We start from the raw sequence: 24582 nt of genomic DNA on the forward strand, positions 1-24582 counted from the left end.
CAGATCATCATCACAACTCCTGAGGCAGGTGTGATGGAAGCACATGTGGTCGGTCGCTCTTTCCTGCACTTTAAATCGTACCTTCCTCACCAGTGTAAACGTACCTTCTGAGGCAGAAGCTATACAGGCCCTGGAGCCGGATGCTCCTTCCGTAAGTTACCCTTTCCATAGTAGCTTCTGCTTCATCTAGAAAAGTGGACTCGGTCACCGAGAGCTCGAGTGCTCCTTTGGTATCGATGACGTGGCAACGGCGATCCGTAAGATCAGGAACGCCGTAGATTGGAAGGGGCCAGGAACAACAATTCATTACAGGGAATAGGCCGCGTGTAGCATAGTCGGGATAATGATCCGTGCCTTAGCGCTGGTTGTTCAGAGATAGACTGGGCGACTGTGGATCATGTAAGCTTTGGAAACCTGCATTGAAGCGGCTATGCCCTCGTCATGGCCGAATTAGCTCCTGCAGAGTTCAAATCATTGGAGCTAACAGGAAGGAACTTATGCAGACTAGGCATTAGGCAGACAGATCATGCCGTAGCTCAGGTACAGAGTAGGGCAGTAGGCGCCTGGTTGCTTCTCAACGACTTCACCTTTCTCCAAAAACAGTAAAAGCCGGTCCGTCCTGCCGGGTCCACAGATAAATTTACCTTGCTTGTTCCTTAATCCTTAGCCCAGAGGATTCTGCCCCCTTTCCTTCTGGTCCTGGCCCGGCCTGAGGACCTGAAGCGGATCGTCTTCGGTTAGGGCTGGGGTTGGTCTGCAGCTGAAGCACCCCGAGCACACGATGATTATTATTGATCGACAAGGTGGATTTGATTGCCGCCCTGGACCCATCTCAAGAAGGTACACCGTCTCCCCTTTCAACGACATCTGATTCCTCTGTCCCCAATTTGCCTTCATAGCGCATTGCCCTTGGCTCTGTGTCTCATCGATATTGAATGTCGCCGCGTAATGCAATTCGAGAACCCAATGGAATCTGTGCCACATGGCCATGCACCGCGGCTGCCAGGGGTGTTACTAGCGAGGTCGTGGATTTCCAAATCGCCCGAGAGCTTGGTCTCATGTGAGCGCAATGGAGCCGCACATTATGAGACTTTCACTGAGTAATCTTGCTGACGAACTGTGGAATAAAAGGGTATTCAGACCGAGACCCCAGTCTCACGTCTAAGGTGCTGACAGTTATTCTGTTCCTTGTAGCGATATCAATATAGCGCACATTATATTGACAACATCCCGCTCTGACATTCGTGGCTCGGAGTTTTTGTCCTCGTCCAAGCGAGTAATCAAGACGAATCACCTGAATGTCAATGTCGTGCAGAAGTCGTCCTTTGCCCGAGAATGAACCGGGGCCAAACAGCCGAAACAGCCAGCTATTGTCAGCCAGGACGGCTGGCGAGGATACGTTTTGTGAGTTGTACAACGTCAATGCGTGTGGCGGACCTCGATTCGCCGGGGATGGCACGGTCAACCGCGGTCTCAAAAGGTAGTTTGGGTCCAAGGATCATGAATGGCTGATTTCACACCGACATGTATCCTCGGGCCGGACCGTCAAAGAGACCTTGCTTCGAACAGCCCTTTACGGAGCGTGAAAACAGCAAGTTGGGGGTTGCAGACTGTAGACAGTAGGCTGCACTGTCTGTTTTCCACGAGGGGTGTGACGTGACCAAAGTCCCGGCATCTACCCCTGGTGCCCACAGTATCCAAGTACCGGCAGATACCAAGATTCCAGGGACAGGGTTAAAGATTCAGGTGGTCCCACGAACCCTTACTCCGTAAAGCCGATCGGCACGAACCTGTACCTACGGAAGGATCAAAAAGCCCAAGGTTGAGTACTTGAGTTACTTGAGCCAAGCAGGATGCTCGCTCCTGCAGCCGGTTACCGAGCACTTTAGAACAGAAGCAAAGATTGTAGTCGAGATCCGAGGACAGCGGTTTCACATGGGCGAGATTCTCTCGTCACCTTTTGCAAGCCGCAGGGTGGCATTTCCAGCTGGGTCATTATTCGAATATGATAGGTTAAGCCGGACCCTAGTGCTGCTCCGAGCGTGCGTGGTTCAGGACACGAGGGAAAGAATGGGGGCCAAGTCGACCGACTCTGACAGGACAAACATGGTCAGCCTCAAAAGGCGTGGGAAATTGTGAAACCACGCATTTCACGGGTCGCAAAGTCTCACTGTCCCACAAGTGCATAGAGATATCTTGGTCCAGTCATCAATCAATTCGGCGATGGTGTCACTGTGGTGTGATGGCTGCCTCGTGGAATCAAGGCTCAGCTAATTCCGGCGACTCGGCGAGACGCCGCAGGTTGACACGAGAGCACCATTCCAGAACGTCCGATGGGCCATGAGCACGCGCGTCAGCCAATTGAACTCAACGCTAGATGGTCTCCAAACCAAGCCAGGTACCGTTCTAAGCTTCTAATACAAGGCGGTAATCTCGATGAAGAAGTCCCGTGGTCCCCGGGTCCCCGGTCCCGACTTTCAAGCTTGAAGCCATCTGTGATCTGGCATACTGTTCTAGCAAATAATCTGACATCACGAAGCTCCACGCATGGCCAAGGGACCAACTATGTTGATTGGGTGGACCGCTGGACGCTGTCTATCGGCTGTGGAGTCATGGGCCAACCGGCGTTGGAACTTTGGAAGCTTTGGGACTTGGAGAATGGTGCCGCTAGCGTGGCAGCAAATGGAGCCCGGATGACCAAGCCCCGAAACGCCACCAACCCTACTTGATGGGCGCCGCGGCTTTCTCGTGCTCACGCAAACGAGAGGACGCGGTTGCATGACTCGTTATCCACGAGTCATTGCAGGCACGGGTCAGCCAGGCGGGACAGTCATAGTAGTAAAGAAAAGTTCAGACCAAGCCTGACTGAGCGTCGAAAATCTCCAACTGTGTTTCTCTGGCCCGAGTTAGAAATCAAGAAAGTCAAGAGGCATACAGGGGAGGCCGCCTCCCATTTGTGGTTCTCCCTTCTCGCCCCGACGCCCATAGGAGTTCTTGCCAATCAACTGGAACATCCTTCCGACTTAGTCTACCGTTCTCGGTGCTGATATGCAAGGGTTTCGGGTAGTAAACCCGCACGGAGTTCTCCGTACAAGGCACGAGATGAAGACAGAGAGAGCGCATTAAAATCAGAAAGACTCACAAACTCAGAGCAATTGTTTCAGTCTCGTGGTCCACTTCTCTGCTTCTGTAGTTTGCTATCTCAGTTATGGTATCGATCATGACTATCATTGCGAACTGGAGACTTGAGCAGCTGCGGCACCACAATATTGTAGGTTCCGCTTTTAGGTATTTCTCCAGGAAAGCCTTGTGATTGAGGAGTTTAGAGCTCGCCGCGAGGGTTATCGATCAAACATGATGCCGCGACGTTAAATGGAACACTTTTGTCAACTTCAACTGTGCGAAGTACTGGGCTATTTTTGACGGTCAGGGTCACTCTGCGCGGTATGATATAAACATCTCAAAATCCACAGTATGCTCATAGTTGGGGAAGTATGATATGGGACAGGTTTAGGTAGGCGCCGTGCGTGACAAGGTTGAAGAGTTCTTAAGCTGCAAGTGCTACTCCAGTGCCCGGCCCGGAAGCAACCGGTACTTTTCCGCGTGCACAATTGCAGGCTGCAAGAGTTGTGCTCGGAAACTACTTAGTACTCCTCAGAGCACACCATACACCATGATTCATGTGTGATTTTTCGGAGACTTCCCGCGGTGTGGGTTATGGGGTTTTTCCATGAGAATGACCATCGAGGGAGCAGTATGTACGCCCTTTGATTACCCACCGTGGCATTCAAGGGCCCAGAAGTCAAGCAACAGGGGCAGCAGGATCGATAAAAGTGCTATAGCACGTGGAGCCCAAGCAGATCGTTGAATCCTGCCCCGCGTGGCCATTACCAGAGCGAATCAGGATTAATTAACTCGGGCGAGAAAGACGAAGTTGAGGTTTGAGGGGGGAAGAGCCCAAGTGGTGTCGACCCTGGTCGCTGGTGGCTGGATATGGTCTGTTGAGCCGCTCACTTAGCCATCCCTTATCAACATTAATATGGACACATGTCATCATTGGCGATTGGCAAGCGTGGCTTTTGACAAGGTCGGAGGTGTTCAATGTTTTACCACAAAGTGACTAGGCCCTTTCTTGATCAATCAAAGCGAACGAAAAGCGATGCTCTAAGCAAGATTCGGAAATGCTTCGCCGAGAAACGGCCCCAATCTTTAGTTCCCAGGCTTATGGCAATGGGGCTGGGGCGGAAGCGGCTTCTCCTGTTGTGGAGATGAAAATGAAGCCGTAAGGAACGAAGCACTAATCGGGACGAGACAAAAAAACGCCGATAAGCTCGACTAGTGGGACACGTCTACTTGTCACCTGTCAGCAGTCTCAGCGCAAGGTCTCCGTAATCACTTGGTATTTGGGGTAATGATACTCGGGGGGGCAGCCAATTTAATTTACTTTCGATCACAGAGGTGTGTTAATTGGTTGAGTTTTTCAAAGGTCTCGTCAGCAATGTCGAACGAGTTTCGAGAGCTGAGAAGCGTCATTGAGCCGGATAGTCGCAAGGTCTGTCTGAACTCTGAGGTTAGGCCCTTGGACGCGGATGATCCTTACTCTGGCGGTGACAGCCCTAGCCACCACTCCGGAAAGTTATCACCTTCTCGGAGTCATTCTGCGCTGGGGAAAGTGGTGCAGCGTGTGGATGAGTCTCGTCTGACAGCCTCCGCCTCGGCGCTTGCATCACAAGTCCCTGGCCACTGTTCCATTGTTGGCGGAAGTCCTGCGGCGCTGGCCATGTGATATCGTATTCGCGCACGAGAAAGATTTGGAATATGCACATCCAAATTTCACATACGCGAGTCAAGTCTTGTTTGTGCGACAAAGTGGCGGTATACTCCTAGATGCTGAAGTAGTGAGATTTCCAAGCGGAGCACATCGATAAAGTCTGTGCATCCGACTCCCCGACAACAATCCAAAAAACCGTTGGCCCATCCATAATAATCTCTCCCGCTCTGCTTCGTCTCGAGCGGAAAGAGAAATGATAACCAATTCGAGAGCAGTCAGCGTTAAACTAGTCAGGGTGGCTGGCTAGCACTAAGTTTGGGGGCCAAACGCCAGAGTCAAAAGTTCTGATGCAGCTAGGGGAAATCAGAGCCAGTCTCACGAAAGACATGGCCGCCCAGTTTCAAATCCCAACAGTATCGCCTTCAGACACCAATCGCTGATTAGCGGCAGCAGGGAGTCGAGGCGACAGGTGTCGGCGCCTCACAGCTCTCCCCGCCTGTGACCTAGGCGCTTCCCGGCACTTGCAATAGCAAGCCAGCCAACCGAATCCTTGACCCGAGGACTGGAATCCTCGATTCAACCGTCCGTTGCTTATCGCCATGTGGCCCAGATCGGGCACCGCATTCCGTAACACGGCGATCTTGTACAACTTCGTGAGTACTTGTATAATAACCAGGCATAATTCCTTGCGAGTGCTGCAGACGAGGTTCGTATAGAAGGCGACTTTGCTATTTTCACAGGCCTGTGATGGTCAGTCAAGTTGCCAAGTTTGCAAAGACCAGCCGAGACCAAAGAAAAGAAACATTTCCAAACGAACCAGAGGGCGAGAAAAGGAGATGGCCAACCAGGCAAAAAGCAAAAAAAGGAAAGGAATCAAAAAGCACTGTTAAACGGCTATGGAGGAAAAGGTTAAAGCCAGCGACCAGTGGGTCATGATGCTCTCTTCCTGGGGCTGAAAAGAAAAGAAAAGATGAAATCACGTTCTTCGCACATTCTTTTCTGGTGCAGCGAGCCAGCGATAATAGCAAGATTGCTGGGGCTGGAGAGACCCAGCAGGCCAGCACAGACTAAGTAGTGCCTGAGACCAAGCTGAGGAGCTCATTTCCCCGGGTCTTCCAAGCTCTGGGTATCTGAGCCTTGTCCCCGTTTGCTGGATTCTTAGCGCTATTCTGGCCATTATGCCGCTGGCTGGTGGAGTTCGGGTCCAGAAGGAAATGGTTGACGGCGGCGCCGTAGCCCGTACCGTCCGTCTCTGACATGACCAGATTGTTCATGTGGTGCTCACAGGCGGACTCGTTGCCAATAAACGTCAGCCATACTATTTTCGGTATCCAGCCTTCTCGATCGGCTCTCATACTAAAAAGGTCAGGGAAATGGAGGCATTGAGCAAGTGTCGGCCGGTTCTTCTCGCAACTCGCAAGGTCTCTTGGCTAGTCAGCGCGAATGTGTGGGCAGAAGTACTGTTGTTAAGAGGGAGCAAGTGAGAGAGCCGCAAGAGAGATAGACTTACAGCGATAAGTGGCACTGGGGATGGCCATTGTGGAAAGTGTTGGGTTGTGTTAAGAGGAAAGTGCACAGAGCGCAGTCATGGCGGGAGCAGGCGACAAAGTAAAGCTCAGGGAACCAGCAGAGGGAGAACAACAACAACATCGACCACCGTGAGGCGCAAGCCATGCACCCGAAAATAATACGGCAAAATATAGAAACAAAAGACCAAGCCAAGACCGTAATTTCGCGCCAGAACAGCGCAGAGAATTATAATTAAACGTGATGGGCATCAAGCATACTGGGTAGGGAGACAAGGAGCGTAAGCTGAGCTGCTGCCATAATACCTGCTAATCCTCCCAAATTACTTTTATTGCTCTAAGCGGACCGACACCGGATCGCGCTTTACTTATTCGCTTCTTGCTTGTTCATCCTGTATCGTGGGTTTTCTTTTATTTACGTTGACACTTCCACTGTGTGGGACTCTGAAATACTTTCTGGTGACCAGTCTGGGGATGGCTTCACCTTACTGCGTCTGATTCTTGAACCCCCTGCAGCAATCTTACCTGCCCTTCAATACAAGTGCCTGCGAAGATCAACACCAAATGAATAATGTAAGTAGGTTCAAGCCTCCTGTGGCTCTCTGTCTGACTTCAACCACCGCCTCGTTTTGACTGTGCTTGTTCTTCCTCCAATTTGTTTGTGCGCTGCAGGCCTGGCATGTATACTTACGCACCTGCTCCCTTGCTCCCCTGGTCGTCTCCACGAGCCCGCTGCTGTCTGTCATTTTCCTGCCAATTGTGTTGTTCGCGCCCACCTTCGCTCTCTATCAGCTTCCAAGCCCCTCCTGAATACGAAAGTGCTTACGAGCAAACGCCCATCGTTTGTCTCTGTGTTCCGACCAGCTCTAACTTTCTCAGTGATCGTCTCTCTAAAGAAACAGTCCAATTTTTTTTTTCCTGGCTCGTTGGGATACTGTCATTCCAGCACTCAGGAATTATTTTCCTGTCATCATTCAAGGCCGTCCAACAAGTGAGCTCAGCCGCGAGAGCTTCAGTCAGTCTCTTAAGGCGAACCTGAGCCCATCGTGATTGCTTGCGACCTAAGAAATCAAGCAACTTGTCTATCTTGCTATCTTCCAAGCCTAGTGTCATTGTTTGCTTCAGCTACCGAGCCCTCTGGTGGCTTGTCAGCCAAAGATCCGCCCCACGCATCGAACCGACGGTATCTTTTCGGTCAGCCCAGCAGACGAGTGCAGGATTCCAGGGGTCGAAGAACAAAACAGAGTTTGTTCTCAGAGAAGGAATCAGCGGCGTCATTGACGCTGCATACTATAATGGCCCATAACTCTCCCAGTATGGTTGAATGCAGGCTCTCCGTCGCTGCCCATGCGGCATCCAACGAGCTAACGTGAGCCAGATTACGGTTGGCAGCACCGATCACCGCAACCTTTACATCCAGCCTCTATGCCTATGGAACAGCAGAGCTTCTCACAGTCCCATCATGGCCTTCCTTCACATCCTGGGTATCCAGCAGGTGTGGGGTACCCTCCGCATCACCATTCCGCATCGCAGAACTATTATCAACCCGCACCATCCTCTTCACCATATCTCTATTCACAACCTCAGCCAAGCGCGTCGCAAAATCGAAGCCACCCTAGGAGGTATGCTTGATACCGTTGTATTCTGGATGTACGTGACGGCTGGGTCGAAGCGGCTAACAACTGGACTTGAAGCAGCGGATCTATGCCATACTCGTTCCCCGGTACAGGCTCAGTGCCCACCACTTCCCCACCAATGCAAGAACACATGTTTACGTCCTCGTGAGTACATTGTCTCCATGAGTATTGAGGATATGTCGCTAACGAGCGGATTGCAGCTCACCCTCATATATGGTCAACCAGCAGTCAGAGTATTATCTCGCCCAAGGTTCCTCACTGCCGTATGTTCCCTCTTTGGCTGTGTCTTTCTCAAGAGCACGCTGACATCGTATCAAATCTCAGCTCAAATGCCGGGTCCTTAGCCGCTAGCCCTCAACCACAACCTCTCATGTCGTCTGGGACAGTCTACTCATCACCCGAAAACGCCCCTACATCTTCAGACCCAGAGCAACATGTTCGAGTAGTCAGTTACCGACCGAAACCCCAATGCTTTGAACATGGTTGTAATGGCCGCGAATTCTCGACGTTTAGCAACCTCCTGCGCCATCAACGAGAAAAATCAGGCGTCGTAGCCAAGGCAGAATGTCATCACTGCGGCGCCGTTTTTACGCGGACAACGGCGAGGAATATTCATGTCGCACAAGGCAAATGCAAGGGATTAGGGCGAGACTCGTCCGGTCGGTAGGAAATCAGGGTAGATGGGGTTGGGGTAAAAATAATGACTTTCTACTGCAACGTCTCTGGTGGCACATGGACTCTGTGCAAAAATGAGTCTTCCAGTCTACCACCTTCGCTTGCGAAGAGCGTGGCATCCAGGAGGCTGCTTCCTGGAGTTCAAACAGGCTACGGATCTTCAGAAGGGCAGACAACAAGAGTCGGATATATCGCAATGCGGCGCACTCTCTACAGATATTGGGAATTTGATGAAGGCGCTAGTTGGCTGTGGGAGCACTGGTGTTTTTGGGAAACTTGTTGGATAGAATTTGGCAAAGGCTTCTGGGAACAAACCCCCAGCAGGCTTGGTTGCATAGTTAGGATTTTTGAGCAGTTGGTAACTTTGCAGTTTCTGGTCAGCCTGAGCGTTTTCAATTCTAAATCCAATTCACATGCCATAATTTCAAGGTCTTTGGTCGAAGATAAGGTTGCATGCCAAACAAGATATAGATCCACTATGTGTACGGACTACCTAGAGGTACGGATGTATCGCCCTTACATTCCACCTTCTTAATTCGCTGAACAGGACCCCAAACAAGACTGTTTCAATATCTCTTAGTCTTGTCAATTTGTCTAGTGTAACCGTCCCTTGTATCCATTCAAGTCTATTTTGTAGGTACCATGTGGTCAAAGGTACGCTACCAAAGAGCAGGGGACCCTTGCTCCACACGTGGGGATACTAATGCTTACGTCATGCTTCCAGCACCCAGTCACCTGACATCCGTGTCATCCAAGTCCGCCAGTTGACATGTCCGTCGATCTTGCTACAATCGCCCTGTGACTCATTCTCATAATGTCATCACCCTGTTGACCTCTTCCCTCTGAATGACTTCGTGTTCAAGCTCAATTGCATCTATCGCTTGACTCCAGACTTTCTGCTTCTACACCCACCTTCGCCCCAAGACCAATTGTCCAACTGTTACGCTTTAGCCTCAAAATGACTTGTTTATATGAAATACACAGCATATGCGAAGTACTAAAACATTGTCGTTATACAACCAATTTCTGCATACGTGGTAGCGCTCCAATATCTGCCTGACTTGCCTACGGCATCCTGTCTATTTGAGACCTCATTGATACGCGCTCATCTTCATCGCAAACGAACAGTGCTCGAGTATGGCGTCAGTATTCACTTACGATCCTGACCCGCCAAGGGTATCTTCGCCATGGTCAACTTCGGGAACTTCTACGCCTCAAGTAGTCCTAGCTGGCAATCGAGGCACAGCAACTCGAACACGTTCAGGCGCGAGCCTGGAGAGTGCGGGGCACGACTTTCTATCCGACTACGGTATCTCTAAGCTGGAACCCGAGCCGCAAGAAGGGCCTACCGAATACAAGTTGCACCTTCTCTTACGCCCCCGGCGGCCATATACCTCAATGTCCACGGGCCACCTCGTGGGTGGGTCATACCAATCCCGCCCAAACTTGTCCACATCTAGCCCCGCACCCGCTGCTTCCTCTGTAGAGGAGTCGGGCTCGAGATTGCCGCATCCACGCTCGCTTGACAGTCGCCAGCAGCGTCTGCAGCAGCTGACGACCCAGTTACTATGGCGTCTGCAGCAATCCTCGCCCTTCCATTCTTCTACGACGGCCAATCTTGTGCTCCCTGTTCTGCCTGAAGCAACGCCGAGGTTGGGTGCAACTCCAAAGCCGTCGCGCCTGCTTCCTGGTCTTGAGGAGAGCCAAGGTGCACTATACGAAATTGGAGTTTCAGATGACGGGTCCTTTGTAGGGCTCACTCACGACGAACTCGAGGAGAGTCTGTCAAACCTCCAGGCCATGGCCGCTAGTCTGGGCTGCAAGGCGGAAGTCCTCCGAAGGGTTGTAGTCGGAAACTGTGAATGGGCGGAGGATCCTGGAACCGATGTCGCTGATGCTGGCAAAGTGCACGCTGAAGACCTCTGGGTCGCAGAAGCTCTGGTGAGCCCGGATTGGGACTACTACCGGCTGGAGATGTCCAAGCCCGAATTTTTGGAAACTATGACAACATCAAACGCAAAACAAAACCTCATACCAGAAGGTTTTGCCTCCAACACTGAGCAGATCCGAGTCTCTATCGCAGGGCCAAATACTGTCGGAAAGTCCTCTCTTCTGGGTACGTTGACCTCGTCCGTCTTGGATAACGGAAGAGGAACGAGCAGATTAGGACTTTTAAAACACAGGCATGAAATCTCGTCTGGCGTCACCAGCTCCGTTGCGCATGAGCTCATCGGATACTCGGCAGATACAGCAGCTTCAGACGGTGTTGATGTAGTCAACTATGCGTCAGGGAACGTTGCAGCGTGGGACGACATTCACGCAGCCTCCGAGGGCGGCCGTCTAGCCTTCGTTTCTGATCTTCCTGGCTCAGTGCGATATTTGAAGTCTACTCTACGAGGCCTAATCAGCTGGGCTCCTCACTACGTCTTTCTCTGCATTGCCGCTACTTCCGAGGAGGAGGTATCTGTCGGATCTGGACCGGAACATCCAGAGCAGGCGATGGATATCAACCTGGCTCTGTCATACCTGGAGCTCTGCACCAAATTAGAGATTTCGGTTGTTGTTGTCATTACAAAGATGGATCTTGCGTCTCGAGCAGGCTTGAGGAACATTCTCGCCAAGGTGTTGTCCGCACTGAAGGTCTCTGGCAAGAAGCCCGCCATGCTTCCGGTTCCAACCAATACAGCTGAAAAGGGCGTCGACCTACAGCGCATAGGGTCAAGAAATGCCGAGGAAGTAAAGAAACTCATATTCGCAACGCATGACTGGACTGCGACTGTACCTATCGTGCTTACCAGCGCTGTTGATGGCTCGGGCATAGACAAGCTCCATGCTCTGCTTCAGAACCTGCCAATCCCCTCAAAGCCGCCCCTTCGGACTGTCAGCATGTCGAAATCTTTGGTTTCTACCGAACACTCAACTAGTGTTTTCGATGTCGACGAGGTATTCGCGATTCCTCCCTCCAAGGTATATTCAGAGCAGCGTCAGCAAGCCCATGGCGTCGTCCTCTGCGGTCTCATCCGTTACGGCCATGTCTCTGTTGGCGATGAGCTGGTTGTTGGGCCTGTTACATTCAACACTCCCTTGTCAGAGAATGGCGGTAGCCCGGGGGCTCAGAAGCTTCGATCCGATAGGCGCCCCGATCATACTTCTCAACAACTCACACATCGCAGCCGGCCGCCGTCTGGAGATTTTTCGAGCTCCTTCCCTCCGAACTCATATCCGGGGAAACCTTCGTACACGACACAAGTACAATGGCAGCGTGTCCGGGCTGTCAGTGTTCGAAACCTTCGGCTCCCTGTCCAGAAATTGACCGAGGGTCAAGTGGGCACGATAGGAATCGAACCACTGTGTGCTGACGAGCAACCCGCGCGTCTTGGTAAGATTCGGAAAGGTGCAATTCTAGCCAGTCAGTCGATATCTTCACTCTCTCGCCCGCTGTCAACCGTAACTGGCTTCGTAGCGAGCTTCCCTTCCAGTGAATTCTCGTCATCCTTGTCCCCACCGGTATTGCTAGGAGGGAATGCCATAGCGTATATTGCAAATGTCCGGACAACCGTGAAGTTGACATGTATGGCTCTAGCAGGCGATGAGATTATATCGTCACCGCCGTCACCGACGGAGCCAGAGTTTTTCAGTTTCGATGCCGATGCCCCATACAAGCCTGAGGTGAATGACGTTGTGAATTCTGGAAGCACTGTACAGGATACAATTGACATTACCTTCTCGTTTGTCACGTCGATTGAGTGGTTGGAGGTCGGGTCGAGGGTGCTTCTAATGCCGGGAGCCTCGGCTGCTTTGGCTTCTGGAGAGGGTTCTAGCTCGCCGTCCGGCCTTGAGGGATTTGTTGGCCAAGTCCGGGACATCATATATGCTGCGGAAGGTGGAGGATAATATGCTGCCTAATATACTCTATTTCAGTACTGCCTATCTAGACTTTTTTGGTTCAACGCATTAAGAATTCTGTAGAACTCATAGATGTATGGTGGAACGTGCACTTTAAACTGGAGCCTAACGACTAAGGCCCCCACTATTCCACAACGGTTAGCCCCAGCAATCCAATAATCCGCCCAAGCCCCGCCGCAGCTCCTGCACAACAGCTGTCACCAGAAACCTCCTCACGTCTTCCTGAAGTTGGCCCTTCACCAAGTCATGTCAAGGCAGCGTCTGACTCATGCCTGTCTGCCTGTCTGTGCCAGATGAACCCCCCACTTCAGCTGGAACACAGGTTCGCTGTTCGCCTTAGCCCTGCCATCTGTGATTGGTAGCTTTACCTGGGCGGTTCTAGACGGGTTTATTTGCCAGTGTTTCCCGCCGCGTCTGATCCACTCTGCTCAGTGCTCATCATTTGCTTCCGATCCAGCCTCGTTCATTCCACTTGCAACCGCCGCCGATTTCCAACTCATCTGCAGGCTTTTAGGAGCGGGTTCTCCTTTCCTCTACCAGCTGGTCTGTTCTTCGCTTCGTTCAGATTCGATCCTTCGCATGCTCCCGCTTTCATAAACCAACGGAGTGTCATCCCGCTACGATGGCCGACTTCAGCTACAATGATGCCGATGCTGGGGCTATATCGGATTTGGATCAGGTGTGTGATGAAGACGACCTTGACTCGACTACGAGCTCCAATCTGGGAGACACCGAGCACCTGGTAGAGACGCTACAAGCTACTGGCGAAGATGCTGTCGTCACCAAGCTCCCCGTTCAGAATAAACGAACAGTACCTACGACAGAACCGCCAATTCCGAATGTTGTCAATGAGACCGTCAAGAAGTCAGAAATGCCCTCGGTGAAGCCTACACGAGCACCAATCGAAGAGATCCCAGAACCACCGAAGAAGTTAAACCTCTTGGATCTCCCCATCGACATCCTACAAGATATTATCAAAGAGGTATGTGCCCTCGGACGGTATGCAATGCTTTATACTAACCGTACACTGTGTCTCCAGGTCACTCACACGAATGATCTGACATCATTGTCACTCACCTGTTCCGCACTCCATTCTCTCGCCGTCCCTCAGATGTACTCCCGATTTGATATCGTATGGCCGGACGCTTTCCCACAATCAGATCACCCCGCGGGAGTTGATGCTTTGTCCTACGGTCTGGCAACATTGGTTATGGGAGCGGACATATTCCGTGAATCACCCGTTACGCATGCGAGACGTCCATGCTCCGAGTGTGGGTGTGACAGCCGTCAACCACATACAGAGCCAGGTCCCGGGAAAGTCCGCCGTGGAAACTACTTTGCACAGTACACGCGCAAGTTCTCGGTAGGCAACGGTCCACCGGACTGGGTCCAGGAGTACTCAGTCAATAAAGAAACTGGCAAGATGCTCGGCACGCTCGTTGCGCTGGCTGTGGCTCGCATGGTCAACTTGGAGACATTCATCTGGGACATGCCAACTGGCGTCGTAAGAGATGTATGGATTGCGCTAGCATCACTCGCAGACCGACTGGGACATGAGTGTCGTCTCGAGAACGTTTGGATACGGTGGCACGATAACTCTGAAAATACGATACGCTCTTTATCAGGAGTCCCTACAACTTCCTCATTAACTCTTCCTGAGACTCAGAATATCACAGTTCCGCCCGTTACTGGCTCGTCGCTTTTCCGAAAATACGGACATGTAGAATATCCCTCGCTCTCGATACTACCGCCGCTGAAGAACTTGAGCGTTCTTGACATTGATGAAGCTTCGTATCTCGAGGAGACGGCCGAGCTCATCAAACGATCTCGGGATCGCCTGAGGGAGTTGCGCATCGGCATCTCATCCAAGGTTTATCAGGCCGACTGGTTGAAACCTCAAGGTTCGCAACATGAAAATCATATTGTTTCCACAACCGTGGCTGGGTGGCCAAAGGCTGGCGGAGTGCTTGGAGCTATATTGAACTGGTCCGGTCGCCCTGGTCGGGAATCCTCAAAGCAGGGAGAACTAGCAAAGAGTGAGATAAACCATGTCTCTGAAACTCCCGTCCAAGCAGAGACCCCGGCTTCTGTTAACACTATTATCCATGCACTCGCTTCACAAACTCTGGATACGACGCCGTTGCAGACCTTGGTCGAAGCTCAAACTACTGTGGCAGCTGGAAATAACCCTTCCGCCAATGGTCCAGAAGCGCAACAAATACAATCTGTTGAGTCCAAGGCCCCAAGGGAGACCTCAAAACGGTCTTCGAGATCGACATACGACCTCAGTCCTGGTTCTGATCAACAGAACCTGAAGCTAGAGGTCCTTGAATTGGAGCGTGTGCCTATTTCTGCGCCAGTTCTACTAGATACAATCGACTGGACTCGAGTTACTACTCTCACAATTCTTCGGTGTGAAGGTCACGAAAAGCTTTGGAGAGCCCTCCGTCGCCGTTTTGCACCTTCATCAGCTAGCTCCAAGCCCGGCAGGAAAGAAGATGCGGTTCAAGACAAAGGGACAGAGCATCAGTTGAATCTCAAGCACATTCATACAGATGCCGTCTCCACTTATCTACTGCTTTTTATCAAGGATACTCTCCGTCCGGACACGCTTGAGACTGTTTTCCTTCATGGAGCTCCGATGCATGACTCGGCCGTTCATATTGAGGGAATATATCGAAACATCATACGGCCGCATCGGGCGAGTCTGAGAAAGCTGTTAGTCGATAGCACTGAACGTTCTACGGCAGGGGCAGAAATCGGTACAACCCGATGGCGTAAGTGGATGTTCACGCGGGAAATCATTACTTTCATCACAAGCGGGCGAATGCCCAAGCTGAGGGAGCTCTCTATGACCATAGACTCCAAAGAATGGGTAAGCCAACTAACCAACCAAGCCAAGGTACCCTACTAACGATAACCAGCACTACTTCCTACAAAGACTGCCTAACATCCCTCAACTACGCGCCCTCCATATCCCCCACATAATCCGCCCCGTCCACCTCGACCTGAAAGAACTCGCCATGCAAGTTCTCGACATCGTTACCCTCCGTCCCGAGATTAGTATAAGTTATCTCGGCATGCAAAACAAATGCTACGAACTCCTCGAAGGCAAAGGCACCGAATATGACCTTTCCGAACCAGATGACACTCCAAGTGACGGCTTAGTGCCCGGTCCAGAACCCTGGGCCGGATCTGAGACAAACGACGAAGAATCCGACGAAGACGATGAGGCCGTCACAACAGACGACTCACATTCAGACTCGGATGATGAGGATCGCCGATCACTAGACGACGACGATGCCTCGGAGTACGAATGCGGGCGACAGCGCGTATCGTTCCGGCTAAGGGAGATACTGTTTTACGACGACAAGATTGCTATTTTCAAGGCCCGGCATGGCGTTCTGTGATTGATTCCTTTTTTTTCTCCTATCTATGAGCGTGGCTAAGCGAGGGCAACGGGCGTTGGTGAATCTGTCTTACTTACCTCTTCAGTTGTTGGCTGCAAGATACCATTAAGCGATTTCACGCCATCGATGGCTATTTATGTGTTTATGAGTATGGATTTCTTTTGCTACATAGCCAATCAATTCCTGATTGTTCACAAATTGACAACCAAATTATAAGTCTTTCGTGCTGCAGCCTGTAGTAAAAGTAAAATACCGGTATCACGTGACTTGGCGGTCAGTCAGCTTCTGATGAGCCGCGATCAAGGTAAAATGAACGACATAATTCCAGACCAGAGCCAAACACCCAACGAACACCGCAGACGGCCGGATATTGACCGTTCTCATACCCATTCCGCGGCAACTCCTTTGAATTCTGTGTTTCGCGCGCGAAGTCGCGAACAACCGCCATCATGAAGCTCGTCCGGTGCGTTAAAATCCCGTCGCGAGCTCAAAGAGCTCTCTTCTTCAGTCCCAGATCCAAGACAGAAGATGGAAGCTAATCATGGCAATAGATTCCTCATGAAATGCGCCAACGAAACCGTCACGGTTGAGTTGAAGAATGGTACGTCGGACTTGCCCTTCACCCCCAAACCTCCCACTTCCCTCTGCATCACATACACCCCAAATTGCAATTCCATCCCCAAGTAACAATTTCAGGAACAATCCTCCACGGCACGATCACCTCCGTCTCCCCCCAAATGAACACGTCGCTGCGCACCGTCAAGATGACCCCGAAGGGCCGGGACCCGATCTCCCTCGACACGATTAACATCCGCGGCTCTACGATCCGCTACTTTATCCTGCCCGACAGTTTGCCGCTTGATACACTGCTTATTGACGACACACCCAAGCCGAAGAACAAGGCGCGGAAGGAGGCCGATCGTGGTGGGCGCGGTGGGCCTAGAGGGGGTATGAGGGGGCGAGGACGTGGACGGGGCCGGGGACGCGGTCGTGGTTTCTAAGTCAATGCGGAGAATTCATTTCGTGTTTGGGATCGGTATCTCTGGATGCGGAGTTTGTTTTTGTTTCTGTCGCCTTTTTTTCCTGCATGGTTGTGAGGCTCGGTGCGCGGTTTCGTCGTTAACGTTCGGTTCGAAGCGGAAAAGCGGGCTTACGGCAATTTAACGGCTACGCCTTGTTCGTTGAGAAAAGGAGGCCTCAAGGCTTAGGGAAGATTTCTGGGCGATGACGGCAACAATTGATGAGCCCTATCAGGAGTGTTCGATGAAACAGGCCATGCTTGTCGTCCGCTTCGAGCATCCGAACGAGACTTGATGGCCTTTATCTCCAGGAAACCGAGGCATATGTTCGATCGATTCCGGTGCGAATTGCGACCATCGACTTCCCAAAACCTCAATAAAGCCAGTCGCATATTACAAATAATCAAAAAAGAAATCTACCAACTCCATCTATGTCTATGCTCATATCTGTACCAGTATCTATGCTTCTGATCTATATCATAACATCATCAATCATAACCTTACCCATTCCACCCTGCCACACTCAATCTAAATACCTGGAGGCTCATTCCTCCCTCCAAATCCTCACGATAACCAACTTCTCCCAGCCCGCCTGCACTCCACTATTGCCCACACTCTCGGCCCTCCACTTTCCACCCCCTTCCCATCCCCTTATCCGCTCCTTGACCTCCTCCGGTTTATTCTGCGCACAGAGCAGAACATACGCTACGCCCCGGCTCGGCTCAAGAACACCAGGTATAGCATCTAGCAGCCGATCTGTCGTCTCCATGCCATTATGCCCGCCCGCGTAGGTTAGAGAGAGGTAATACGATTCGCGCTCGAATTTGGCGGAGCGGGAGAGCGTGCTTGTATTTTGATCGTTACTTGTATCGGAGGGTATAGCCGGTAAGTCTTCGGTCGGTACATAGGGCGGGTTGAAGAGGAGAATGTCAACTGATCCGGGGCGGAGGGGCGTCGTAAGGTCTCCTGTTACAACGGAGAGCATAGTTGATTTAGGTCCCTTGCCGAGCGACTCAATCTCTTTTTCATCTGTTATGTTCGTTTGCGTTTGGCGCTCGTCCACAGCCTTGCGCACTGTTTCTCTTGTCGCGGTACATGCTGTTGCGTTTACGTCTGTTGAGAGGGAGAGGACATCGCTGCGGCCGAGGATAAGGTGCGAGTTTGCGGTTAGGAAGCTGATGACGATGCCAGAACCGGAGCCGACTTCGAGGAGGAGAGGGGATGGGGAGAGTGAAAACTGTGTCGAGAAGCGCTCCTTTAACCAGGCGGATTCGGAGGCTGATGAGAGCGTGTCGAGGAAGAGGTACGAGTCTTCGGACGGCTCGTAGATTGTGTCGAAGGAGACGTGGGATGTATCTGGTGTCGGGAGCATGTTTTCTATTGTTCACTTTCTTTTGAAGTGTGTCTGAATGGGATAGGAGGGGTTGAGGGGTACGTATGTAGATGTAGAAAATAAAATATGCGGAGACAAATTTCTCCGCAGCGCATCGCTGAGCTTCGACGCCGCAATCGATAACCGCGGCTCCGTCCCGTCTCCGATTGAAATCCCACGCTCCAGGTCAAGCCCAACCTTTACCATCCTAGCTACCATTTACCAAGTAAAACGCCATGCGCGCCTTCACCCGCCTCCTCTACGCCTCCCCCGCAAACATCGGCTCAAGCGCCTCCCTCACCGAAGCGCTCGCCCTCCTTCCGCCCATCCCGCTCTACCGGCGCATCCTCCGCGTGCACCGCCGGAAGCTCGACCCCGAAATGCGCATTCTGGGCGACTCATATGTGAAGAGTGAATTCAGGGCGCATAAGAGTACGGAGAACCCGTTGCATATTGTACGTTCATCTTCCCTGGGGTGTTTGCATGGAATGGGTATGATCGTGCGGCGGTGGCTAATGAGTTCTTCGTTGTTCTTGTTGCTGCAGATCGGGTTCCTTACGGAGTGGCAGTTGTATGCACAGAAGCTGGAGGGGGATATGTGGAAGGGGGACAAGCTGGATAAGGCCAAGTTGGATAAGATGAGTGGTATGTTTTGTCTTCCTCTGGGTTCGCTGTTGGCGCATGGGTTTCATTTGTGGCTAACGGTTGGATTTGCAAACTACAGACCAACAACTTGGGCAATTGTATGAGTTGATGCAAACGATCCAGAACAAGAACGGCGATGGAGAGGAGCATTAGGTCCTATGGGATCAATTGCGGGTATGGTGCGATTGATGCGGTATGGAGGATGACGTGCCGCGAGATATATTTGGTGCGGAAGAACTATTGGTGTAGAAAGTTATTGATTGTACATTAGCTAGACTTCTCCTGTATATACCATTCTGTTGAACTTTCCAATGACGATGCAAGCTCCTAATCAAATAAAGGTCCAAGTATACATCCGCCACAGAGGTGTAGCCTGAGGCTTGCCCAGCCATGGTCCATAACTAAACCAAATAGCAAGCTAACTGACTAACACTAGAGCCATTCTGTTGGACCGCGGAGATAATCCGACCTTCGATGCGTTACTAACTGGTCATCAGCGAATAATAGCACTAGCATCGATAAGGATCCATTTCCCAACTCCAAGTGTGGAGAACTGGAGATGTAAAATTGTCAATCGCGCGCCCTGCAGGTGACATCGTCCTTTTATATACTTCCTCTGCAATCAGCATATACAGTTGCAGCCCAGCACCACATCCACCAGACTCTTCTCTCCTTCCTCTCTTCTCATTAAGGTCCTTCCTCGGCTAAATCAGCCAAAATGCCCTCCATCCTCGAAGACCCAGACACAAGAACCCCTCCCCCCCCTGTCCCAACAACATCAAAGAACCAACTCACACAACCAATCCACACAACCCTGAAAAGCGGCCAGAAAGCAACCCTCCATCCCATAACAACAGGCCCCAGTTCCCTCCCCCAATCCCTCCTAAAATTCCTCCACGGGGAATTCTCCACGGAGATCGAAAAGGGATGTACATATCCCATGGAAGAGGCCATGGAGTTTAGTAAGTTCGGGGAGTACTGGTTTGGGTGTTTGGGGGTTGTTGCTCTGCTTGATTCTGGAGAGGGATCGGAGGAGAAGGGGTTGGATGAGGAACACGATTGGGAAAAAGAGTGCCTGGGGACGTTTTATATTAAGCCGAATTATCCTGGTAAGTGTCCATTCCTTTTCTTTTTCACTCTTTCTTTGCCCAAAAGAACATAGCACAGGCCTAGTGCTAACTATGGTATCAGGCCGCTGCTCGCACGTCTGCAACGCGGGCTTTCTTACGACCTCGGCAGCGAGGAATCAGGGTGTTGGTATGGTTATGGGGAAGGCGTATTTGCATTACGCGCCGTTGTTGGTATGTCCCTTTCCTTCTGTTTTCCTTCTCCTCTTCATCAGAGAGAAGGGTTATCACTAATTGTTGAATGCAGGGGTACAAGTACTCCGTCTTCAACCTTGTTTTCGAGAACAACGTTGCGTCAGTGAAGATCTGGGATAGATTGGGTTTCAGTGTTATTGGGCGGGTACCAAGGTGTGCCCGGTTAGCGAATAGCGAGGAGTTGGTGGACGCGTTGATTATTGGAAAGGATTTGACGGGGAATGTAAATTGAAGTTAAGAGGATGGAATTGAAGCAGGCTTATCATACACCTAATATGATTATGAGGATAAGATGTAAATAATATGCTAATTAAAATACAATAACATTGCGCTAAATCACAGGCAGGTATCTGGTATCTGAATTGAATCTGTGGTATCTCTGCGAAAGGGGAATCATCAAACGAAGCAATCTGCCAAGTGACACTGACAACTGACAACGGACAACTCGAAAGAGGTTGGATAGGATAATACAGGGAGATGAAGAGAAGATGAATCGAGATAGGATTGAGAAGGTGAGCAACAGATTACCCGCGCCACGGAGGTCGATCGGCGAGCTTGCTCCTTGTTGCCGGCACATTGTTATCTTTCCTGCTCCTCGGCAAAGGCAGCAAGCTGATGCGACGGCTTCCCGAGTGCCCGAGTGCTGTTCCAGGACGGGCTCCTTTCGTGGGACTTTCAGGAATAGAGCTTTGATCTTGCGATACGCTGCGGCTAAACGGTGTTCCTGCAAAGCTTTGTCGGCTTCGAGGGGCATTGTTCATGTTCTCGATACCGCCTGGGCGACGGAGTTTGCTGTATGGTGGGGGATCTAAGATGGAGCGGCCGGGTGAGGGAGATGCTGTGCGTGCCGGGCTGCGTGAAGTCAAGCGGCTGGAGATACGGCTTGCTGCTCTGGGAATGGGAGAGGCAGATTCACGGGGCGGGACTGTTGAGGATGGGCGTGCGGGGCGAGAGGGGGTAGTTGATTTGCGGAATGATGGCGACCACTTGTGCTTGTGCCCGATATCTAAATCGTTTGTGTTGGTGCTGCCGTTCCATCGGGGTCGGTTGAGCATCGCGGGGGAGAGCGTGGGCTGCGGAATCGTCCTCACTGGCGTCGGAGAAGGAGCTGTTAATGTGGTCTTGGGGATGCTCGATTTCCTGCTGCTCAGGTTTGACGCGAGCTGAGGTAGTCCTGAAACACGGCGACCGGTCGATGTTCGAGCAGTAGAGCCAACAGAGCTACCGCGCCGACTGGATGATCCATATGGAGCTGTGGACTTGTTTGCAGGCGTCATGATGATCGACGACGCTGGCGAGCTGCCTGGCGTATCGACGAGGCTTCCAGTTGCCGGGCTGTCCATCGTAAGGACGGTGGAGATAGAGTCACGCAGGTGCTGCGTCCTCAGGTCTTGAATATCTTCTAACGACGAATCCATGACCTTGATACTAGCTCGTAAAGCGTCGACCTTGGACTCCATGCTTGCTAGCAGCCGCAGAATCTCGCCGTTCACGGTAAGTCTGTCGCTGACACCCTTCTGAGTAATCGTAACCACTCGCTCGATAGCAGGAACATAATGTTGCTTCTTTGCCTCGTAGCTCTCGATCCGACTCGTCATTCCCGAAGGATTGTTCAAGTGCATGCCCGTTTCCAGGCCCTCTTGCAGCTTGGCGATGCTTCGCTCAACAGACTCGAACATTTTCTGCGCCTGGGAGCCAGCATTGCGAAAGACGAGAATCCACCGATCTTCTTCAAGTTCCTTTCGCAGCGAATCAGCCTCTGTTTGCAGGTTCTTGTAACCCTCTTCGAGCTTCTTGCGACGGTCTACAAGTTCTTCGCAAGCGGATGGGAATATCTGCTCCGCCCGCGACTCGAACATTGAGAGCCTCATCGGCAAGAAGTCGAGCGACGCGCGCAACGGTTGGAGACGGGCGAAAAGCTGGACAAGGTTCGAGTGATTCGCATCATCTTGGTGAGTTTGGATGATCGGCTTCTCGAGTGCAGGCGGCGCAGGATAGAGAGATCCCATGCTGGATCTCTTGTTCGCAAACATCCGGCCGTTCGACGGTGTCTCCTCCACGATCGTTTCCAGTTCGTTGATGTCCAGACTCGGAGAATCCTGGTTCGCCAAGTTAAAGTGTCGCTTTGCTTCCATCTCAAAGACCAACTGTTCCAGCGCTTCGACTTCCTCGTCCACGTCCCCGAGAACACTATTCCACAGTTCCTCCCATTCCATTGCCAATTCCACCTGACCTTTGACTGCTCGAAGTCTTGATTTGATCTGAGCCCAGCTCTGCAAGATCGTGTCCATCTGACTGACGATCGTCTCCAAGCCCTCGGTCGTAACGTTGCCGATATCCTCGCGCAATTGTACATCCTCGATGGCTCGTACATAAACGTTCACTAGGCTTTCGAATTTTGTTATCGATTTGTCGACCTCGTCGAGACCTTCGCGCCCTCCAGCAGCCGCCCACTCCACATCGTCCTCCGCGTCCAGCCCGCTCAGCACACCGAACGCCTTCCTGATCCATATTTGAATCTGCTCGGCAGCACCAGTCAAAGCCTTGACTGCAGCAGGAGCATTAGATATCGACGCGATGCTAGCCTCGAGCGATGACGGCTGCGGAAGGGCGATCGACGTAAGTTGAGAGATCTGGTTGCTGAATGAAGATCGAGAGAACGAATATATTGACTCCGTGCGTGACAGACCACGAGGATTAAAGTATGATCGGCTGCTCGTTGACGCTCTCGATGAAACGGGAGGTGAATCTTTGGGGGGCGGGGGCGGCGCGCCGGACGCTTCAAGCTCGTTGCTTTTTTGGATAAACTTTTCGTAGTCTGTCTGCGGCTCGGTCTGGTCTTCCAAGTTAGAACCACCTATCTCGGGGCCGCCCAGCGGCGCTGGGGCTGGCCCGACAACAGACATGGTTGTTGGCGTGTCGTCCACCTCCCCTTCTTGTTCAACTTCCTCTGTATCTAGACGGTCGGCGTCGGTGGTGGCGGCGTCCTCGTCGGGCTCCGACCCTGGGACGGCGTCTGCGACCGGTGGTTCTGGCACGTCCAGGGGTAAATCGAGATGTTGTTGATGATGTTTCTGTTTACTACTGACGAACGAGATCCCATTCCACACGCGCCCTTTCTTCTCAACCTTAATTGAGCGTTCCTGGTGTAGACTGTCCAGCTCCTTAATCTGCTCTTCTGGAATCCTGCCGACGAGCGCGGCGTGCCGAGACTGAGCTGCTGTTTTGGCGCTGCCGTCGAGGAGCTTCACGCGTGCCGCAAGACCAGGCGATAGCCGGCGGAGGATGTTCGGGCGGATAAGCGACTTATCGGACTGGCTGATATTATCGTCGTACTCGTCTTCGTGTAGACTGCTGCCGATACTGCCGATGCTTCGGATGCTGCGTAGTGAGGATTTCGACTTGATCCGGCGAGGAGTGGCCGGTTCATCCGGGGAGGAGACGGAGACGGAGGGCGTAGCTGATTGTTGTGTTGTTGAGCGAGGCGACGGTGGCGGAGGAGAAGCTTGCGACGTGGTCGTGGACGTGGGCGCGGCCGGGGACGTGACCGTGTCTGGGGCGGCGTCCGAGGAATGGGAGTGAGAGCTAGCGGCAGAGAAGATGGCACGCATCGATACGTTCGCTCAGTCGCTCTAGCCCGGAGAATGTGGAGGGCTAGAGGATTGACTGGGGGGAAGGAACAAAGGCTATGATACAACGGTGTGTTGGGCGAGGAATGCTTGGTTGCCTGAAGGTATGCCGGGCCCCTATAAGAATGCTGCGTTGGGAGAGAAAGAGCGCAAAAGAGAGAGAGTGGGGTGATGGGCGAGAAGATGAGCTGTTCTTTCTGATCTGAGACCGGACTACATGGTACAGTAGATACGGCACTCGAGGTTCGGTTTGAGTCGAAAGAGGTGCAGGAGAGGTGCAGACTTGCAGGAGAAATCGTTAATAAAGTCGTTTAATTACAATTTCCTTACAGTTCTTCACTGCGGCCGATCGCCACCACCAACTGCCCAAGTGCCAATAGTATTCTTACTGACCTTGCTGAGGGTCCATTAAGGGGATGGCCTAAGCTCCTTTCGATACTCCTTCTTGTTTGTATAGCCGATAAATAAGTCCTGCTCTTGCTCTCGATTTTCTCCCATTACTGCTCAAGGGATTTGTGTAGGGCGCATTCTTGGTAGCGCACCTGAACCAGGCATGCCCATCCCATGGAACCACTTCAGTTTTCCCCGGCTATTTCAGTAAATATCGCATACAAATTTAGTACCGGTGTACTAATGAATACTCAGGAGGCAAGACTCGACTAACAAGGTA

General features: G+C 51.8%; 9 protein-coding genes across 9 annotated transcripts; 7 read left to right on the forward strand and 2 right to left on the reverse strand.

Moving 5' to 3' along the window:
• The first annotated feature begins 6886 nt into the window (after positions 1 to 6886).
• On the forward strand, positions 6887 to 7478 carry BDV14DRAFT_377 (uncharacterized protein). Its single transcript, XM_073776646.1, has one exon. The coding sequence runs from the start codon at positions 6977 to 6979 to the stop codon at positions 7334 to 7336; it is 360 nt and encodes a 119-aa protein (XP_073633650.1). The 5' UTR covers positions 6887 to 6976; the 3' UTR covers positions 7337 to 7478.
• Positions 7479 to 7992: 514 nt separating this feature from the next.
• On the forward strand, positions 7993 to 9045 carry BDV14DRAFT_161707 (uncharacterized protein). Its single transcript, XM_073766788.1, has 2 exons — positions 7993 to 8078; positions 8135 to 9045. Exon 2 carries the CDS (start codon positions 8200 to 8202, stop codon positions 8599 to 8601), a length of 402 nt encoding a protein of 133 aa, XP_073633651.1. The 5' UTR covers positions 7993 to 8078; positions 8135 to 8199; the 3' UTR covers positions 8602 to 9045.
• A 343-nt stretch (positions 9046 to 9388) lies between these two features.
• Positions 9389 to 12617, forward strand: BDV14DRAFT_161708 (uncharacterized protein). The gene has a single exon (XM_073766789.1). The coding sequence runs from the start codon at positions 9747 to 9749 to the stop codon at positions 12501 to 12503; it is 2757 nt and encodes a 918-aa protein (XP_073633652.1). The 5' UTR covers positions 9389 to 9746; the 3' UTR covers positions 12504 to 12617.
• Positions 12618 to 12715: 98 nt separating this feature from the next.
• Positions 12716 to 16123, forward strand: BDV14DRAFT_161710 (uncharacterized protein). Its single transcript, XM_073766790.1, has 3 exons — positions 12716 to 13497; positions 13555 to 15390; positions 15440 to 16123. Exons 1-3 carry the CDS (start codon positions 13138 to 13140, stop codon positions 15923 to 15925), a joined length of 2682 nt encoding a protein of 893 aa, XP_073633653.1. The 5' UTR covers positions 12716 to 13137; the 3' UTR covers positions 15926 to 16123.
• A 124-nt stretch (positions 16124 to 16247) lies between these two features.
• Positions 16248 to 17207, forward strand: BDV14DRAFT_578 (mRNA splicing protein SMD1). Its single transcript, XM_073777074.1, has 3 exons — positions 16248 to 16388; positions 16477 to 16526; positions 16622 to 17207. The coding sequence occupies exons 1-3, from the start codon at positions 16375 to 16377 to the stop codon at positions 16924 to 16926; spliced, it is 369 nt and encodes a 122-aa protein (XP_073633654.1). The 5' UTR covers positions 16248 to 16374; the 3' UTR covers positions 16927 to 17207.
• On the reverse strand, positions 16886 to 18374 carry BDV14DRAFT_161712 (S-adenosylmethionine-dependent methyltransferase). The gene has a single exon (XM_073766791.1). It carries the CDS (start codon positions 18314 to 18316, stop codon positions 17489 to 17491), a length of 828 nt encoding a protein of 275 aa, XP_073633655.1. The 5' UTR covers positions 18317 to 18374; the 3' UTR covers positions 16886 to 17488.
• A 114-nt stretch (positions 18375 to 18488) lies between these two features.
• Positions 18489 to 19309, forward strand: BDV14DRAFT_161715 (succinate dehydrogenase assembly factor 3). The gene is made up of 3 exons (XM_073766792.1): positions 18489 to 18771; positions 18862 to 18961; positions 19041 to 19309. Exons 1-3 carry the CDS (start codon positions 18553 to 18555, stop codon positions 19112 to 19114), a joined length of 393 nt encoding a protein of 130 aa, XP_073633656.1. The 5' UTR covers positions 18489 to 18552; the 3' UTR covers positions 19115 to 19309.
• A 168-nt stretch (positions 19310 to 19477) lies between these two features.
• BDV14DRAFT_594 (GNAT family N-acetyltransferase) lies at positions 19478 to 20661 on the forward strand. The gene is made up of 3 exons (XM_073777112.1): positions 19478 to 20070; positions 20153 to 20262; positions 20336 to 20661. The coding sequence occupies exons 1-3, from the start codon at positions 19680 to 19682 to the stop codon at positions 20513 to 20515; spliced, it is 681 nt and encodes a 226-aa protein (XP_073633657.1). The 5' UTR covers positions 19478 to 19679; the 3' UTR covers positions 20516 to 20661.
• BDV14DRAFT_161717 (KAR9 family protein) lies at positions 20567 to 24200 on the reverse strand. The gene has a single exon (XM_073766793.1). It carries the CDS (start codon positions 23892 to 23894, stop codon positions 20808 to 20810), a length of 3087 nt encoding a protein of 1028 aa, XP_073633658.1. The 5' UTR covers positions 23895 to 24200; the 3' UTR covers positions 20567 to 20807.
• Positions 24201 to 24582: the final 382 nt, after the last annotated feature.

This window comes from Aspergillus stella-maris (genome assembly GCF_047715825.1).
Source record: "Aspergillus stella-maris strain CBS 113639 unplaced genomic scaffold BDV14scaffold_1, whole genome shotgun sequence".
Classification (NCBI taxonomy): Eukaryota; Fungi; Ascomycota; class Eurotiomycetes; order Eurotiales; family Aspergillaceae; genus Aspergillus; species Aspergillus stella-maris.